At 51.1% G+C, this 18,190-nt stretch overlaps 1 protein-coding gene across 1 annotated transcript; it reads left to right on the forward strand.

Annotated features, from left to right (window-relative positions):
- The first annotated feature begins 1,243 nt into the window (after positions 1-1,243).
- Positions 1,244-17,933, forward strand: IGSF22 (immunoglobulin superfamily member 22). The gene is given in 24 exon segments (XM_069566627.1): positions 1,244-1,366; positions 2,537-2,636; positions 2,719-2,758; positions 2,953-3,008; positions 3,011-3,126; positions 3,809-3,922; positions 4,452-4,530; positions 4,533-4,604; positions 5,225-5,440; positions 6,454-6,693; positions 6,696-6,734; positions 7,660-7,716; positions 7,851-8,147; positions 9,235-9,541; positions 11,031-11,203; positions 11,422-11,508; positions 11,511-11,553; positions 12,184-12,503; positions 12,941-13,029; positions 13,228-13,420; positions 14,518-14,588; positions 14,590-14,798; positions 15,793-16,088; positions 17,848-17,933. Coding segments are annotated over 24 exon segments (3,408 nt in total). The 3' UTR covers positions 17,919-17,933.
- Positions 17,934-18,190: the final 257 nt, after the last annotated feature.

Here is an 18,190-nt window from a genome sequence, read left to right on the forward strand (position 1 = left end):
ACCCTGATTTGCAGCCAGACTTGAAAACCACTGTCAGATAGCGTCCAGCAGGGAACATAAATGCAAAAAAAAAAAGGTTTGAGGTGAATTGCCCAGAATGTAGCCCATCGAAAGGGACAGCCCCTCTTGACCTCCCACTGACTGTTGCCATGTAGGAATATGCGTCCGGTGTTAAGGATCCAGAAATTCGAATTTTTATGTGAAATTTCTCAATTTTTAGATGTAGGGCTCCTTTTTGTTTAAATATTAAAGGAAAGGAAAGTGAAGTCACTCGGTCATGTCTGACTCTTTGCCATCCTGTGGACTGTAGCCTACCAGGCTCCTCTGTCCATGGGATTCTCCCAGCAAGAATACTGGAGTGGGTTGCCATTTCCTTCGCCAGGGGATCTTCCTGACCTAGGGATCGAACCTGGGTCTCCCGCATTGCAGGCAGATGCTTTATCCCCTGAGCCACCGGGGAAGCCCATTTAAACACTGGAAACATCAAATAAAAAACATCAATAGACTGGCTGCAGCCTGTAGACCTCTGGTCACTGGGGGACCAGAACTTCCAGGAGAGGAACCCAAAGAGACCCATAAAATCTAAAAAAGAAATCTCATTCTAAAAAAAGGGCTGGGGTGGGGGGTGCTGAGGGGGAAGTAGAACGCAAGACCTTGACCCAGTAAAGATTGCAGAGATTGACCACTGAGGGATGGATAAGGCTTTCACTCCCCTAGTGGTTGGTATTTGCCATAACACAATGACCCACCGACTCTAAGGTCCTCCTTTCTTGGCCAAAGCGTTTCCTGTTCTCACTGACCTAAAATGCTCCACTGTCCCCTCAAGAAGAGGTCCCAGACTAAGCTCTGCCTGGAGCCTATTCTGACCTCTCTAGCCTGTCAGCACAGAGGAAGTGGTGAGGAGGAAGTTCTCCAGCTCCACAGAGTTCTTCAGCTTGGTGACCCAAAGTTCAAACATCTCTGCTGGCGAGAATGTCCCGGAGTTCATGGAGAAGCCTCAGCCGGTTGCCTCCCCCGAGGGTGCATCCCTCCCAGAGTCTCCCCAAGGCCCCGGGTGCTTCCCTTTCTATCCCAGTGCCCCAGCCCCTCGCTGCTGCTGCCACCCCCGCCATCGTCCCCCCAGTACACAATCACTGGTGGAGACAGGCCAAGGGTCTCTCCCCAGCCCAGAGCTGGGAACAGGTCGAGGTGCAGCTTCCAGGCTAAGGGGCAAAAATAGGTGCCCACTGCAGGGGATAAAGCCATGTTCCGAGTCCGGGTGCAGGGGAACCCCAAACCCAATGTTTTTGGGAGAGAGAATGGCATGCCCATCAAGGACTCTGCCAAGATCTTCTACAACAGCGTGAACAAGGAGCATGTGTTGAAGGTGCCAGGGCCAGTGACCCCTAAGGCCAGAGGCCAAGACCCTGGGATGAGCCCCAGGTCCTCTCACAGCCAAGAGATCCACAGTGGAGACCCAAGAGCTGGGAGATGAGAAAAGGGGCTCTCAATGCCCTAAAGGAGGAGCAGGATAAGAAAGGTGAGTCAGGAGCTAAGGCGTCCTTGCCAGAGTGAGCAGGGGGCCAAAATTAGGGGCAGGGCAAGGCAGAGCTAGGGCAATGCCAGAACAAGGAGAGGGCAGGACCAAATGGAAAAGAGAGAGGTTCCAGCAGGTGATGAGCCCCAAAGGAACGTGAGACGAAAGCTATGCGCATGGCTAGAAGGGCATGAGACCAAGGGACCTCAACCAGGCTGAGGTGAGGCGGGATCTGCACGAAGGGAAGGGCTAGTCATAGAGTGGAGGTGAGGGTTAGGATTCCTGGGCTCTTCAGGGGAACATTACAGAAGAGCAATGCCAAGGGCCGATCATCCTAAGGTCTAAGCATCTTCTGCAGCCTCTGGGTCCAGACCCTTTGAGGAAAGGGCAGAATGGGTCCCTGGGGGATCTAGGTCTATAATTACTTCTGTTCCTGGATCCTCCCTGACTTCCCTCTGTGAAAGGACAGAGCCTCCCCTCTCCCCAACCATGCCAGGTGCTTCCTTCCCCTCTCAAAGACCCATCGTTGGGCCTTAGCACTCCCCACAGTGCACACAAGCTGCTCCAGAGCCCCTACTGGCCAGCCACTCCTTACACAAGCTCATTCAGTCAGCAAGACCTTTTAGGAAACCCACTGGTACCTAAGCTCCTTTCTACAGGCTCCAAGGCAGCCTTGTTCACCCCCATTTCCTCAGGGCTCAACCCAGTACCTGACACAGAGGAGTAAGTCTGCGTTAAATAAAAGAGCACTCAGCCCAGAGCCAGAAACTGCAGGTAAAGTTGCAACTCAGAGGAAGTCCTCGTCCTCCAGGAGCTCACAGCCAAGGGGGAGAATCCAATGTGGAATCAGGCTTCAAACAGACACACTCACACTGACTGCTCCTTGGCACCTTCCAATCATAGAGACAGCTCAGTCCTCCATACATACATCCAGCACTCAGCTCCTCCCCCTCCTCCCCAAACACCCTGTCTCCCTGTGGTTCCCTCCCCCACCCCCTACTAATGGCCTGACTGATCCAGCTGGAGTCACTGACCTCGGACAACTCTGACAACTACAAGTGCATTGCAAGCAATGACCACGCAGATGCCATCTACACTGTGTCCTTGCTGGTGACTGAGGGTGAGCCAGTCCAATCCTCCTGGCCTTTTCTCTTGGGGACCAAACTCCCCCTGTCTGACCCTGTCCCTTTCTCTGTCCTCAGGTCAAGAAAAATTGGATTTCAAAAAGATGTTGAAGAAGAAGTGAGACTGGGAGGCTCCTCTTTCCAGGGTGTGGTCCCCCCACCCTCCAGGCTTTTCAACAGGGCCCTGAGTTAATGGCCCAGGCTCCAAGAATCCATGGAGTAGGGAGGGGCATGTCAAGGTTGGGAGAACCTCCCTCTGTCTTCAGAGAAAGGCACTAAATCCAGGCTTGTCACCCACCTCCTTCCTCCCAGTGGACCCCCTGCTCCCAAGAAGAAGCAGAAGAAGGTGACAGGTGAGAAAGAGATGCTATAGACTTTTCCAAGATGCCCAAGAAGGACTTTGAGAAGATCTGCATGGAGTATGGTTTCACCAACTTCTGGGGGCTGCTCGAGAAGCTCAAAGGGATGAAGAAAGTGGAGGTAGAGGTCAGTGGCCACCAGGGGGAAGGGGGGCTGCAGGCCGGGGGCTGGGCCTTACCAAAAGTGCTAATGCCTTTGGGACTCCTGGAGGCAAGGTTTCCCCACCCTGCCCATGCCTAGTCAAGGGCGTTCTCTACTGCCAGGGCAGTGAGGAACTCAGGCCATCTTCCTTCCACCTCTTTTCTCTTGACTGCTCCCTAATATATTTGCATCGACTTTGGAATCTGAGAGACCTGGGTTCAAAGTCCAGTTTTACTGCATTATTAACTGAGTGAACTTGGGGCGGCGGGGGGGGGGGGGGGTCCTCTCCAAACCTGTTTCTTCATCTGCAAAATGAAAATTACTTTTTCCCTGTTCATTTGTTTTTATATTGCTGTTCTCACTCATTCATTCAATCAACTTGTCATTGTGAAACATCTGCACCAGAATCAGAGGACCTATACACAAGGGGACCTCTGTACTGGGTAACTGTTCCTCGGATGGTGTTCCTTTTTCTTCCCTTATCATGTCCGTTTCCTCCTCGATCTTCAAGTTGTTCCATGCAGAGGGAGGGGAATGCAGCTGTCTAATTAATCAGCCTAGTCATTTGTCCCCGGAAGCTCAGAGGGCTTCTCCAGGCCTGGGGACACAGACTGGGCAGATTTAACATGCCTCTGACACCTGCCTGTTTGTTATCACACGCCCTCAGGCCGTATGAATTCTGAAATCCCTGGAAGACAAAACAGCCAAGGTGGACACCACGGTGGTCTCTGACTGCATCATGGAGCTAAAGGACCCCAATGTCAAAATGCCGTGGGTCAAGGTGAGGAGAGCACCCAGGGAGGGATATGATTGGAATATCATTTCTTCCTCTTCACCCCTTTCCTTCCAAGACCCTCTCATTACCCATAAGCCCTGTCCTCTTCTCCATCCCAGGAAAACGATGCCATCCGGCACGGCTGAAATGGGCTGGGAGCTGGGCTTTATTCTTAGGTGTTCCACCAGTTTGCTGTTTGATTTGAGACAATTACTCTCCTTTCTCTGTGCCTCAGCCTACCCATCTGAAAGGGCTGAATTAGACAGTCCTGAAGATTACTGATGATCTGGACCTCTAAGAGAAAACATCTAGTGAACTCATGCATATTAAGAGTTCAGGCTTTGGGGGAGGCAGGGACCCTGGATCCCACCAAGCCAGATAATGAAGCTAGAAAAATGTTAGGGGCCTCTGACTGTGTTTGAGAGCCTTAGGAAGGTAGATATGGCTCCTTTCAGCTCAGACTGGCCTTATGGAATGGGATAGAAATCTCCTCTTAAATCCATTCATCAGTTTTTCTACCTAGTCCATGAGGCAGGATAATGAGCCACTGAGGATCCGGTACTTCCTGGGGAAATATGATGTGAAGCAGATGGGCACCGAGTGTATGCTGCCCATTACATGAGTGATGCAGGCGCCTACAGCCTGGCTGTGGCCAACAGGCGGATGGATGCAGAGCTCATGGTGCTGGGCACGAGTGTGGGCACCAGGGGCCACAAGGAGGACATGGTCAGGGTCAGGGCAAAGGAAGAACCAGGGCTGGGGTCCATGGGGATATGGCAGGAAGGACTGCAGAGCTAGCACAGGCTGCATGGGGTTGGGCTTAACAGAGGAGAGAAACGTGGGGCATGTGGATACGGCTATGAGATAAAGTGCTGTGGGGCGATGTAGCACAGTGGTTAAGAGTACAGGGTGTGGAGCTGAACTACTGGAGTTCAAATCCTAACTTCTGTCACTTATGAGCTGTATATTTGGGACAAATGATTCAACTTCTGTTTGCCTCAGTTTTCCCATCTGTAAAATGGGAGATAACAGACTCTTCCTGTATGAGGACTGGATGCCTTAATAGTGCCTGGCTCATAGATACATATTCTTTCTAAAATTGCTGTTAATGTTATTGGGAAGGAGAGCATATGAACGTCACGGGAGGGGATTCCTATGATTCACAAGCAGAACAAAAGGAAGTATGTTTTCCCCAGCTGTGGGCTACAAGAGGCTAATGACACCTGAGTCTTTATGCCGCCTTCATCCTACCCCTCAGGAGGGACCAGGGATCAGCCCAAGGACTGCCCTTCCTACTCTTTACTGCAGATAAGTTACTGAAGTTCTTGGGAGAGATGAAGCCGGTGAAGGTGACAGAGTGCCACACAGCTGTGTTTGAGATCCGCCTCTCTAGGAAAGTGCCCGACTTTGTGTGGAAGTTCAGTGGAAAGGAGCTGAAGAGGGATGAAAAGGATGAAATCACAGCGTCTGAGGACGGTCTGACCCACACGTATAAGATTCAGGATGCCAGATTCAGTGATAGTGGTGAGTTCTCTGCCAAGGCAGGAGACCTGGTTCAGAAGACCCAGCTCACTACTGACCATGAGGGTTTGGGGCAGAGCTTGAGTGGTGGGCTTCATGCCACAGCAGCCTCGATGTGGGCATTCATCCTTCCATCCATCCATCCATCTATCCAGCCATCCATGTATCTATCCGTCTCCTCCTTGCAAGGTCCTTTGATGGATATTAGAAAAATAAAGAGTTCTCCTCTCTGCTAACTCCTAGTCTGGTGGGAGATGTAGGTGTGGAAATGGAATTAGAAAAAAAGTTCTTAAGCAAGGAATCAAGACACACTAAGATCTTACTGTCGGCTGGGAGATCTCGAGCCAAGAAATTATTAGCCTTTATGGCTCTAGTGTCATATATTACAGCACATACCATATATTACATCTTGACTACATACATTCTTATAGCTAGTTTGGAGAGTTACACATGATGGTGAGTCACACATGTGAACCACTCTTGACACATGTGACATGGAATAATCATTGCTGTGATGGAGGGAGACACAGAGGCTGTGGGAACCCAGAGAAGAGATACCACCTTGCAATGTCAGAAGGGATGTGATAAGATGATGGCAAACCTTTACCAAGAAAAATGAAAAGGCTTTCAGTTTTCAGAGAAGGGGCAAGAGAAGAGAACATTTTCAGCACGTATAAAGGTCCAGACACCAGAGAGACAATGCAGTTATGGTTGGAGGGCCAAGGGGGCATTAGAGATATTGCCTGCAGTCCTGTGAGGAGGTAAAAGCTGTTGCCCTGTTTTACATATGAGCAAACAAATAGACTTAGGAAGTGAATACACTGCACAGAGTCAGCTAGCAAATAAGCAGAGCTGGGAATTTCCCTGTCAGGTACTTCTGTGAGTCGGGTACACACTTCATGTCACAGGGCCCTGTAGTTTCTGGGGTCAAAAAGAGGACCACAGCAGCATCTACCTGCAGGAAAGCGTCGTAGGAGTTTGGGAGCAGAAGCAACTGTTCATTTGTCTGTCCATAGGCATCCCTATAAAATTTGTAAGCACCCTCAAGAATGTGCGTGTGAAAGAGAGGAGCTGTGCCTGCCTTGAGTGTGAGCTGACGTCCAAGGATGTGACCTTGTACCGGAAGAATGGGCAGCTGCTGGCGAGAAGCTCCAAGTACAGCATGAACCATGAGGGCAAGAGAGCAGGGCTGTTCACTGAGGATGCACAGCTCACTGACGGTGGCAGGTACACCGTGGTGGCTCTGAAGGATGGGGCCTCACTGAATACTACAGCACTGCTGTGGTCACCATGGAAGGTATACACGCACCCTGTCAGTCCCCACCAACTGACCCTCCGCTTTCCTACCATGGGGTGAACACCAGTCCCCCATGACATCAGCCCTCCTCCAGGTCTTGATCTATTTCTGCCTCCCCATTCTAACCAACCCCGTCTCCCAAATTCTGACCGTTTCTACCTCCTAGACCCTGATCGTCCTTCATCTTTTGAACTCTATCTGAAATCCCTTGACTTCATCCATCCTTTACTTCGAGACTCTGACCACCCCCAGCAGATCTGATCATGCCACATCCCTTGACCCTGACCAGGCCCTACTCACTATCCCTGGCCATTTCTCACTGACCCTGGCCACCCTCTACTCCTAATAAACCCTGGGCATCCCACCGGCCAGCATAACCACAGCTAAACATCCCAGCTCCACTAACCATCTGCATCCCACCATCTAGTCTTCTTCACCTGAGCAGCCTGAGTTCCCACTGATCATATGCTCTGATGATCAGCCCCCCATTACCCATCTCCCAGAATTCCTGGTTACCATTTCTCAATGCCACTGACTTTCCCCCAAACCCCACCTACAGGCCCTAATCCCCCCACTGACCCCTTACCCACATGCCCATTTTTAACCATCCTGCTCATCATAAATGACTTTGATAGATGCCACCAGCCCTTTTCGGAGAAGGCAATGGCACCCCACTCCAGTACTCTTGCCTGGAAAATCCCATGGATGGAGGAGCCTGGTAGGCTGCAGTCCATGAGGTCGCTAAGAGTCGGACACGACTGAGCGACTTCCCTTTCACTTTTCACTTTCATGCATTGGAGAAGGAAATGGCAACCCACTCCAGTGTTCTTGCCTGGAGAATCCCGGGGACGGGGGAGCCTGGTGGGCTTCCGTCTCTGGGGTCGCACAGAGTCGGACACGACTGAAGCGACTTAGCAGCAACCAGCCCTTTACACCTTCAGGGTCAAGGGTGCAGAGAGGGAAGCCTCGGTGTTTATCGCAGGTAAGGTCGCTGCCGGCTGTAGACAAAGCGAGACCACGCCTGGCCCGCCCACCTACTCCTAGCCCCTCCCCCATCCCCGCGGGCTCCTCCCCAACCCCCGCTGGGCGTGCCTTTCCTGCCGCCCCTCCTTGCAGATCCGCCAAAAGTCCACCGGTCCGTCCTGGAGGCACTGGCCGCGCACCCGGTCACAGTGAGGGTGGACCACACCGCGAACATCAAGGTGCCCTTCCGAGCAAAGCCGATGCCCAAAGTGACGTGGTACAAGGGAGGCAGGGAGATGACAGAAGAGGAACGCGTGTCCATGAAGCGTGGCGACCACCAGGCGCTGCTCACCATTTCAAAGTGCGTGCGAGAGGACAGCGGCCTGATCCTGCTCGGGCTCAAGAATGACCATGGCTCCACCACAGCCACTCTGCACCTCAGCGTGCTGGGTGAGCGCGGGGCCCCTGCTCGGCCAGGCTGGGGACCCCCGCTGCCCTGGGCTCAGGGCAACAAGCAGGCTGAGGACAGAGTTGGAGTCTGGGTTGAGAATGGGACTGAGTGCTGACTTTGCAGCCAGAAGGGACCGCTTCCAGCTCCTTAACTCGGTGGCCTTGGGCAAGTCAGTTAACTTTCCTGAGCCTCAGTTTCTCATCTGTGATAGGGTGGTTGTTTAAAGCGTCTTTTTATGAGTGAATTTAAAGGCTGTAGAAGAGTGCACAGCACATTATTGGCCTTCACATGTTACTGAAGTATTGTAATCGACTTGGAGATGAAGCAAGGTGAAAATGGGGTGGAAGAGAGGTGGGGTTTAGGGATGAAAGTGAGGTTCCTTGGGAAGCATTTTGGAGTTGGAATGAAACCGAGGGAAGGGAGTAAGATAGGGCAAGAATAAAGTGAAATTGGAGAGAAAGCTGAAATGCAGGTAGAAATGGGATTTGGGATGGTCTGAACATAATGTTAAGGAAAGAGATGCAGACCTGGCCTTAATGAACTCATAGTCAACGTCCAACACATACATACCATGACCACCTCCCCCACCTGCATCTCCATCAGGTGGTGGGCTGGAATGGAGTGGGTTTCAGTTCAGTTTGGCAGCATGACTGAGCACCTCCTCTGTGTTCTCAGTGCTATGGACACAGGGATGAATTATCCCCAGCAGTCCTCCAACCTAAAAGGGATATAGGGAAAAAAAAAAAAAAAACCCGGCAGACATGGAATTACAAAATAAACTGTTATACTGGAGTTCTGGAAGCTGAGAGGAGGGGAGACCTTTGAAGAGGACAAGTGGGAATCAGCTGAGGCAGGGCCCCCTCAGGTCTCCAGTTCACCCATTCCTAGGCAGATGAGAATCTTTGTGAGGGCAAGGATCAAGCTATTTGAGCAGGTCTTAGGAGGACAGTGACTCAGAGAAGCACAAGAGAGCTGCAAAGCTCAGGATCTAGCTATGTTCCAGTCTGGTGGACTCCAACCAGTAGGATGAAGCCCTTCTGGTCCTTTGCTCCAAAGCCCCATTCTGATGCTATCTTCTGTCCTGAGACCATCCCAAGCCTCCCCAGGGCCAGGTGGAGTTCCTGGAGCTCTTGGGTAATTGTGTGCACATGAAGTGGAAGGCACCTAAGGACAACGGACAGTGGCTTATAACACAGTTCATAGTGGAACCGAGGGCAGTTGGCAAGAAGTCCTGGATTAAGATCGGGGAGATGGGCAGCAAAGTCACCAAATTCTCCACCAACAAGGTGGAAGCAGGGAAAGCCTACCAGTTTCCTGTCCTGGCTGTCAATTCAGAAGGAGGGAGCTACTCCCCGGAGGCAGAGGAAGTATTTTCAGGAAATGCTATTGGTCAGTGAGATAGCTCACTGTGGATCCCAGGAGCCACTGTGGGGCCTTCAGCTGGTGAGAAATGCTAGCGGGGGATTCCACAGGGTCATCTGTAGCTGCCCTATGAGACAGATAGATTCTAGAGTAAGAGCAAAACCATGTTGGACAGAAATGCTCAACATTTTCCAGTGAGGTCGCATGTACAACACACCCCTGTGTATATATCCAGAACTATGCACGATGGCAGAAAAGTAATTCCACTTGTTCCTCCATTCCAGAAACCATCCCTCATCCAAGGGAGAGCGATGTTACTTTAGGGATGACCTTGAACCCATTCTAATTGCTTTTTCCAAAGAAAACTCTTGACAACATTGGCGTTTTAATGATGATCGCTAATTACTTGCCACAGGCCTCCAAACTGATCTCCATGTTTCTATGTGTCAAGACAGTACCTTAAATATTGTGCCTTTGGGGACGACACAGGTTAGAAAATTCAAGTCGCCGTTTTCTATCTTGGCTTCACATTAGAACCACTTGAGTTCTCTAAAACAGTGCTGATGCTTGGACTCCACCTAGGCCAGTTAAATCAGGAGATACAACCCAGACACTAGTTGTTGGAAGGGTGTTTTGGGGTTTTTTTTTACTGCTCACTTGACATTAATGCGCAACCAGAATTGGTTAAGAATCATCAGCTTTAAGGTTTTTAAGGAGGGAACCTTAAAAAACTGGAAATAGAACTGCCTTATGACCCAGGAATCCCACTGCTGGGCATACAATCCCACTGCTGGGCATACACACTGAGGAAACCAGAATTGAAAGAGACACGTGTACCCCAATGTTCATCGCAGCACTGTTTATAATAGCCAGGACATGGAAGCAACCTAGATGTCCATCAGCAGATGAATGGATAAGAAAGCTGTGGTACATATACACAATGGAGTATTACTCAGCCGTTAAAAAGAATTCATTTGAATCAGTTCTAATGAGGTGGATGAAACTGGAGCTGATTATACAGAGTGAAGTAAGCCAGAAAGAAAAACACCAATACAGTATACTAACACATATATATGGAATTTAGAAAGATGGTAATGACAACCCTGTATGCGAGACAGCAAAAGAGACACAGATGTATGGAACAGACTTTTGGACTCTGTGGGAGAGGGAGAGGGTGGGATGATTTGGGAGAATGGCATTGAAAAATGTATACTATCATGTAAGAAACGAATCGCCAGTCTAGGCTCGATACAGGATACATGATGCCTGGGGCTGGTGCACTGGGATGACCCAGAGAGATGATATGGGGAGAGAGGTGGGAGGGGGGTTCAGGATTGGGAACTCATGTACACCCGTGGCGGACTCATGTCAATGTATGGCAAAACCAATACAGTATTGTAAAGTAAAAGTAAAATTAAAAAAAAAAAAAAGGAGGGAACCAGAGCTCAGCATGAGTTGGACAACTGTCCATACTCCCCCTCCTAACCTGTACCCTCTCTCACCCCCTCTGTCTCCCACAGAGCCTCTGGTCTTGCCTCCCAGGCTTAAGTGACTGACGTGACCAATGAGGCCCTGGCCGTCACATGGAATGCCCCTACCCAAGATGGGGGAGCCCCAGGGCTCCACTACGTTGTGGAGCAAAGGAAGAAAGGCAGTAACCTGTGGGTGCCAGTCAACAAGGACCCCATCCAGGGTGAGGTCCTAGAGACAAAGGCCCAGGAGGGACCAAGGGAGATTTTGCTGGGTGGACCCATGTACCCCTGCTGCTCGGAACATAACTCCTCCTCATATTCCTTTGCAGGTTTTAATAGCAAACCGATGAACCCTCATCCACATTCACTCATTCTGTGATCTCCTACCACATGGACACCCCCCACCCCAGCCTCATGACCCCTCAAATGCCAATTTTAGGCACCAAGTACACTGTGGATGATGTCCTGGAGGACACAGAATATGAACTCCGAGTTGTAGCTGCGAATAAGTCAGGCCCTGGACATCCAGTATGTCATCCAACTCAGTGGTAGCCAAGCACCCAGTGAGTGAGTGCAGGGCTGCCAGCGCATAGTGGAAATAGCCATTTGAGGTAGAAAGAGGGTTTCTTCTTAGGAAAGTCTAACAGGAAAGGGGTCACACAGTCTCTACTCTCTGGGAGCTGCCAGCCTGATTGAGGGACAAGATTCACAGAAAGGAGAAAGCCAGCAAATAAAGATTGAGTGTTAGGGATAGCGAGGAGGCAGCTGGAAAAAAAAGTTTTTATCAAAAGTAGAGTATGTCTGGTTAGGTGAGGTGGTAGAGAAATGTGTGAGGACTGAGCAAGGTGGTGGGTAAATGGTTGGGCAGGTGCTGAGCTCAGGTGGTGAGATGGGGACACTGCATAAGACTGGATGTGGTAGAGATTGTTGGGCTAAAGGCTGGAGTTTTGAATGCAGAGGGTTGGAGTATATAGTGCATACTGAATTTGGAGGGTACTGACTTCAAGGCTGAAAGTGTTGCGTCAGTGAGAAAATTGAATTTGGAGGTTGTTGAGGGTGCAAGGCTGGGTGCTGAACATGTCAACTATGAGTGTTCAAAGTAGAGGTGGTAAAAGTTTTCAGGGTTATTGAGCATGGGAATTGGCCTTGGGGTTGAGTGGGAAGAGTATGGGAGCTGATGAGTTGTCTGTGTCACCCAGAGCACCCCAGGCCTGGTGCAAGGCCTGTACATGTCTGATTCCTCCAACACCAGCATCTCCCTGGCCTGGCGAGAGCCTGCAGAGGCAGACCCACCCTCTGGCTACCTCCTTGAGATGCAGGCTGAAGACACCATGGAGCGGTCCAAGTGCACAGAGATCCGCATCTCAGGCACCTGCTACACAGTGGGAGGCCTCACTGAGAGGCAGCAGTACTTCTTCCGAATCCTGGTGGTGAACGAGGCTGCGGTTGGAGAGGAAGTGGAGCTGGGCGAGGGGGTCTGTGCCATGCCAACACCAGAGGAGAGATGCAGAGAGGGCTGGGGTTTAGCCCTCTCAACATCCTAGCTCCACCAATTCCTCTTGGACCTCATCCCGTAGGAGACAACTGGGCAGTGCTGGGGATGGAGCTAGGGGTAACCCCAGGGGCTTCCCCACCCAAAACAAAACAGAATAAAAAACCCAAAAACCAAAAATCTCACTTATTGTGTGCCAGATAGTGTGTGTCAAAGGAGCTGTTAGGGATATAGGGGGAAAAATCAACAACACAGGATCTGCCCTAAAGAGTCTTACATAAAAATAGAGGGAGACAGGTGAGAAAAAATAAATGCTTTGCAGCACTGCAGGGTTCCTAGCTGCCTATCTGGCCTGAAGTGAGAGCATGAAGGGGAAGAGATTGGGAAAGGCTCCAGAAGGGAGGCTTAAACTTGAGTCTTCTGGATAGAGCGCTGCTTGCTCCCATCTTTGTCTTTTCCATCTCAGCTGCTCCCAAGTTTGACCTCAGTGCCCGGTTGAAGAGTCATATGGTGGTTTGCGCTGGGACAGCCCTCTGCATCCACGCCACCTTCTCTGTGAGTCATTCCTGACCCTGACCCCCAGAGGCCCACCACTAAACCCAGATGGCTACCATGGCTGCCATAGCCTCTCCCTCTGCCCCTTGCCAGACCTCTGGCACCAGAGGCTGATAGGAGACTCCTGGACAATGGGAGGGGGCCGGCCCCCAAACACCACCCAGGTGACCCATGGTGCTATCTCCTGTCACCACCCAGGGCTCCCCACCACCCATCGTGATCTGGCTGAAAGATGGCATCCCTACCAAGGGCCGGGAAATTATCACCAAGAGCAAAAACCACTCCCAGTTCCTCATCAACAGCACCAAGTGCTCTGACTCAGGGGTGTACCACACTGAGCTCCAGAATGTGTCTGGAGAGGTAAACCATGACTTCCACGTGTGTGTGGCAGGTATGACAATGAGCGGAGGCCTGGGTAGACATCCCTGCCAACACTCCCCTCTGCTACTGGACTTTCACCACTGTAACGGCATTCCTATTGGCACCGCAGAGCAAGACTCTTATTAGCTTTTGCCTTAATGGGCAGAGTTGTTTCCACTTTTTCTCAGTGTCTTGAAACCCCAGAGGCATTGAACTAGGACTAAGCCCTTGTTTCAGTTTTTGCAGTCCTATCTGGAGAGCTTCAGGGCATATGCAGAGTAGGGTCAGTGAGCAGAGAGAGAGGCAGGAACAGGTAAGAGGCAGGAGAGACAGACGGAAATGAGTCCATTAAAAATTGGGGTAACTAGCCTGTATGTTATTGGAAATACTTTCAAAGCATGTGATGTGGTCACCTAGAAAGCCCTTTTGGGGAAACTTCACAATCCCACAGTGTCACTGCCATATAGCTTCATTAGAATTCCTGAACCACAGCTGAAATGAGCTTCCTATTAATTTTTAGTTTCCCCCCAGATACCATTTAGAATTTTAATAATAAAGATGGTGGGTAAAACCTAAGAAAGAGTCTTTTCATCATCTTGTTTCAGGAAACTGCAGGTTTTGAGGTTTAACACATTGTGTATTCCTAAATTTACATTAATCACTATGCTAAAGAATATGTGAAACATTCTTTTGCATTGATGAATTTTGTACCTCCCTCTGTTAAAAGCATAACAGCCCCTCCAAATTGGGGTGACCTCTTAAAGAGAATTGGAAGCTTTATAATAAAGCCCTAAACCCCCAAGGGATGAAGGGGTGAACTTTTATTAAATGGGCACTTTACCCAAACATTTTTATGATAATTATTGTTAGCCTTTTTTGCAAGTGAGGAAATGGGTCTCTGATAGTAACTTGTCTAAGTTCACAGGACTAATAAATGACAAAGCTAGAGCTACACTTCATAAATAGTTCTGACTCCAAGACTCTGGCTGCCTGAGACTTAGAAGGTGAAGGTGCCCCGTCCTATCCTCCTTAGGACTTGGCAGGTGGCTGGCACGGGGGCACGATATTTCGGCGGGGATGTGCAGGATATTTCCCCAGGGAGGCTGATGGATTTTCGGACCCTTCCAGATTTTCCGCGGCCACCCACAAAGCTACAGGAGGAGGTCACCAACACGGTGACTCTGACCTGGAACCACAGCCCCCGACCTTCAGGAGGGCGGCGAGGTCCACTACACCATCATGGAGCGGGATGCCAGCACCGCCACCTGGCTCAAGGCGGTCGACCGCGTCTTCAGCAACAAGTACACGGTGACCGACTCGCTCCTCGGCAGGAAGTACTACTTCCGAGTGCTGGCCCAGAACGCAGCGGTGACTCCAACGGTACCTGCCTGGCTTGTCAACAAGGACAGGAGTGAGTCTGGGGACTTAGGGGTTCAGATCTTTGATCCCTGCTGGCGGGGATGAAATAAGGATTGCCAGGGTTACCCAATGCTGAGAAGCACTGAGGTGAAAGAACTAACGTCGGGGACCCTGGGGAAAAAAGCTGAGGTCTGGAAGCCTAGGGGAGGGGAGTTCTTCGGGGGACTCTGAGGGGTGGGACTAACGCGGAGGTGGGGAGATCCCCCTGGGGGCGGGGATGCCGGTAGGGGGCGGGATGGAGGGGCGGGATGGAGGGGCGGGGATGGAGGTGGGGGACGGGGATGTGGAGCTGAGAAGCTGTTTCAGGGGAGAGGCTAACTGACGTCCTGATTGAGGATTCAGGGAGGGTCCAAGAAGCGGCGACGACATCCAGAAACCCCGGAGGGAGGGGATTAAGGATTGGGAAAGCTGCAGGAAACTTGAAATATGATTCAATTGGAGAGAGCAGAGACGGTGGAGACTGGGATGGCCTTGGGGAAAGCTTGGACCGGTGCGGGGGCGGGCGTGGGGTGGGGGTGGGGAGTGGTGATCAGACACATGAACACCCGTGGCTGATTCATGTCAATGTATGGCAAAACCCATCACAATATTGTAAAGTAATCAGCCTCCATTAAAATAAATTTATTAATTAGGGGGAAAAAAAATGCCAGTCAACAGCCCGGTCCAGAAGCTGGTGGCCGGAAAGAAGTCTAGGATGCCCAGGTCTGGAAAAACGCAAAAGCCCGCGGACCTGGTTTGGGTCTTGGAACCAGCAGTGGCATGGGGGTGGGAGAGTGACGAAGGGAGAACTTCAGGAACCACTATGAAGTCGGGGCCCTAGAGCTTGACGGTGCGTGGGAATCTAACCCAGGTCATCGGGGTTTCGTGAGCTGGGTATTCGGGGCGTCTTTCGAGCTCTAGGCGGGAGCGCCGTGGGTGGGGGACCTTGGGGTGCGCTTACCGCTCGCCATGTCCCCCACCCTCACCCCCACCCGACCCCCGCACAATCGAGGACCTGAGCACCAAGCTGAAGCCGTACCAGCAGAAGGACTGGCGCCACGTGCTGCGCGGCCAGGACTGCACCGTGACCCGCGCCTTCCTGGGGAACCCGCGGCCCACCGTCACCCTCTACAAGGGCCACGTCAACATCACAGCCAACTCACGGTTCTGGTACATCTCCACTAGCAGCGTGTGCACCATCGTCATCCCCACCTGCACGCTCAAGGACAGCGGCGAGTACTGCGTGCTGGTGGAGAATAAGCTCGGCAAGGACTTCAGCAGCTGCAAGCTTACCGTGTACTGTGAGGGTGCCGAGCCTGCCTCCGGCAGGCCTGGAGGTGGTGGGCGCCCCAGGCTGAGTCCTACCGGGGGTGGAAGTGCAAAATGGCAGTCTTGTGGGAGGTCGATAGATTATTTTCCTATGGCTGACACTACCTTTTATTTAATCTACCATGGGGTGGTGTAAATATTCTCTAACTGACCAAAGTTCGACCCACTCTGCCATCTTCTCCATATCATTTGTTATGTATCTGGCCCCTGCAGATTTGGGAGTTGGCAAAAAAAAAAAGAGTCTGTAGTTTGCAACCCTTCAGTTCAGTTCAGTGGCTCAGTTGTGTCTGACTCTTTGCGAACCCATGGACTGCAACACGCCAGGCTTCCCTGTACATCACCAACTCCCTGAGCTTGCACAAACTCATTGTCCGTCGGGTCGGTGATGCCATCCAACCATCTCATGCTCTGTGGTTCCCTTCTCCTCCTGCCTTCAATCTTTCCCAGCATCAGGGTAGTTTGCAACCCTCGGTGGGCCTAAACGTGCATTTGAAAAAAAAACAGTAGTGATCAGGTCTAAACCAGACTTGACAAGCACAATCTCCCTGGTAGGGTTCTAAAAGGAATCTTTTATATTGACAAAAATTTCAATATATTTTGATGTGCAACCAAGACAAAACTATAGTGGCTCAGGATAAGGACAGACAGGAGGCGCTGTAGGGAATAAAGGCTTCCCCCCAGGTGGCGCTAGTGGTAAAGAACCTGTCTGCCACTGCAGGAGAAAGGAGGGGTCGATCCCTGGCTTGGGAAGATCCCCTGGAGGAGGGCATGGCAACCCATTCCAGTATTCTAGCTTGGAGAATCCCATGGACAGAGGAGCCTGGTGGGCTGCAGTCCTTGGCGTCGCAAAGTCAGACATGATTGAAGCACACAAGGGAGGCCCTCCCTCTGCACACAGGTGCGCCATGTCTCTGCTCGTGTGTGCACAAGTAGGGGAAATGTTTTATTTCTTCCTACATCCTACTGTCTTCACAGCTAGACAGCTAGTTGCATGAACTCTCTTAATGCAAAGATGACCTACATTGCTCTTCCCCCTTTGCTTTAAGCCTCCTAGCTTTGTTATGATCCTTTAAACTCACTGCCCACCACCTACCTCTCCAGCCTCCTCCTCTGCCACTCTCTGAAGTTTCCATGGCATGTATTGGTGTCCACAGTCTCCATGGTTACAGACTGTAACCATCCTGTTGCAGATGTCTTTCTCTGGGGAAAGGACCATGTCCTGTTGCTCTGTCTCTCAAGTACTCAGCTAAGTGCCTGGCACTGAGATGATGCCTCCACAGTGGCTGCTGAACTGTGTAACAGAACTAGGCCAGGGAAGGCACCATGGGAGACATCCAGCTCTCATTCCACAGCTAGAGAGATCCCTGACAACTTAATTCTGGTTTAAGCACATGGGCACAAGGCCCTGGCTCTAATACTAATCAGCCATGTGACCTTGGCAAGCCACTCTAAGCTTGTTTTCTCATCTACTTCTTAAGGCTGTTATGAGGATTAAATGAGATAGTGCATAGAAGCACCTGGCACTATGCGTGGCATACATTAAATGAATAACTGGCAACTCTTGGCCCCACACACTCGGCTGACCTTGGCAGACTGCAGCTGGAAAGGACTGAGGATCCTAGGCAGGGTCCAGCCTCTGGTTTCTGCATAGTGACTCAAAGTCCAGGAGTTTGGAGGTTCCCTTGTCCCTAGGGTCATTCACACTGACAAAAACTTTCTTTGCTCTTTCAGACAAAGATGACAAGTCAGTTCTAGCATCTGTCACTGAGAGTCTGCAGAAGAAATCAAAGTACCTCATGTGAGCTCCAGCCCAGCCCAGGCATCAGGAGGATGTTGTGATGTGGGGCTTCTTGGTCTGTCCTCTGTGTGGTCCCAGTGAGGGAGGCCCTGTATGCTCTGTGGTCTTTGTCAACATAAACATTCACTGAAGGGATAGGACAATACACTGAGTGAGTGTGCCTTTGCGTATATTCCTGACCATGGTGTGCACCAGGGACCAATGGGACTTGGGAGTGGGATGGGGATACTCAGAAGCCCAACCCCCAAGAGCCTGCTCCAAACCCACCCACATGGG

The sequence above is a fragment of the Ovis canadensis genome, chromosome 21 (assembly GCF_042477335.2).
Source record: "Ovis canadensis isolate MfBH-ARS-UI-01 breed Bighorn chromosome 21, ARS-UI_OviCan_v2, whole genome shotgun sequence".
NCBI classification, from domain to species: domain Eukaryota; kingdom Metazoa; phylum Chordata; class Mammalia; order Artiodactyla; family Bovidae; genus Ovis; species Ovis canadensis.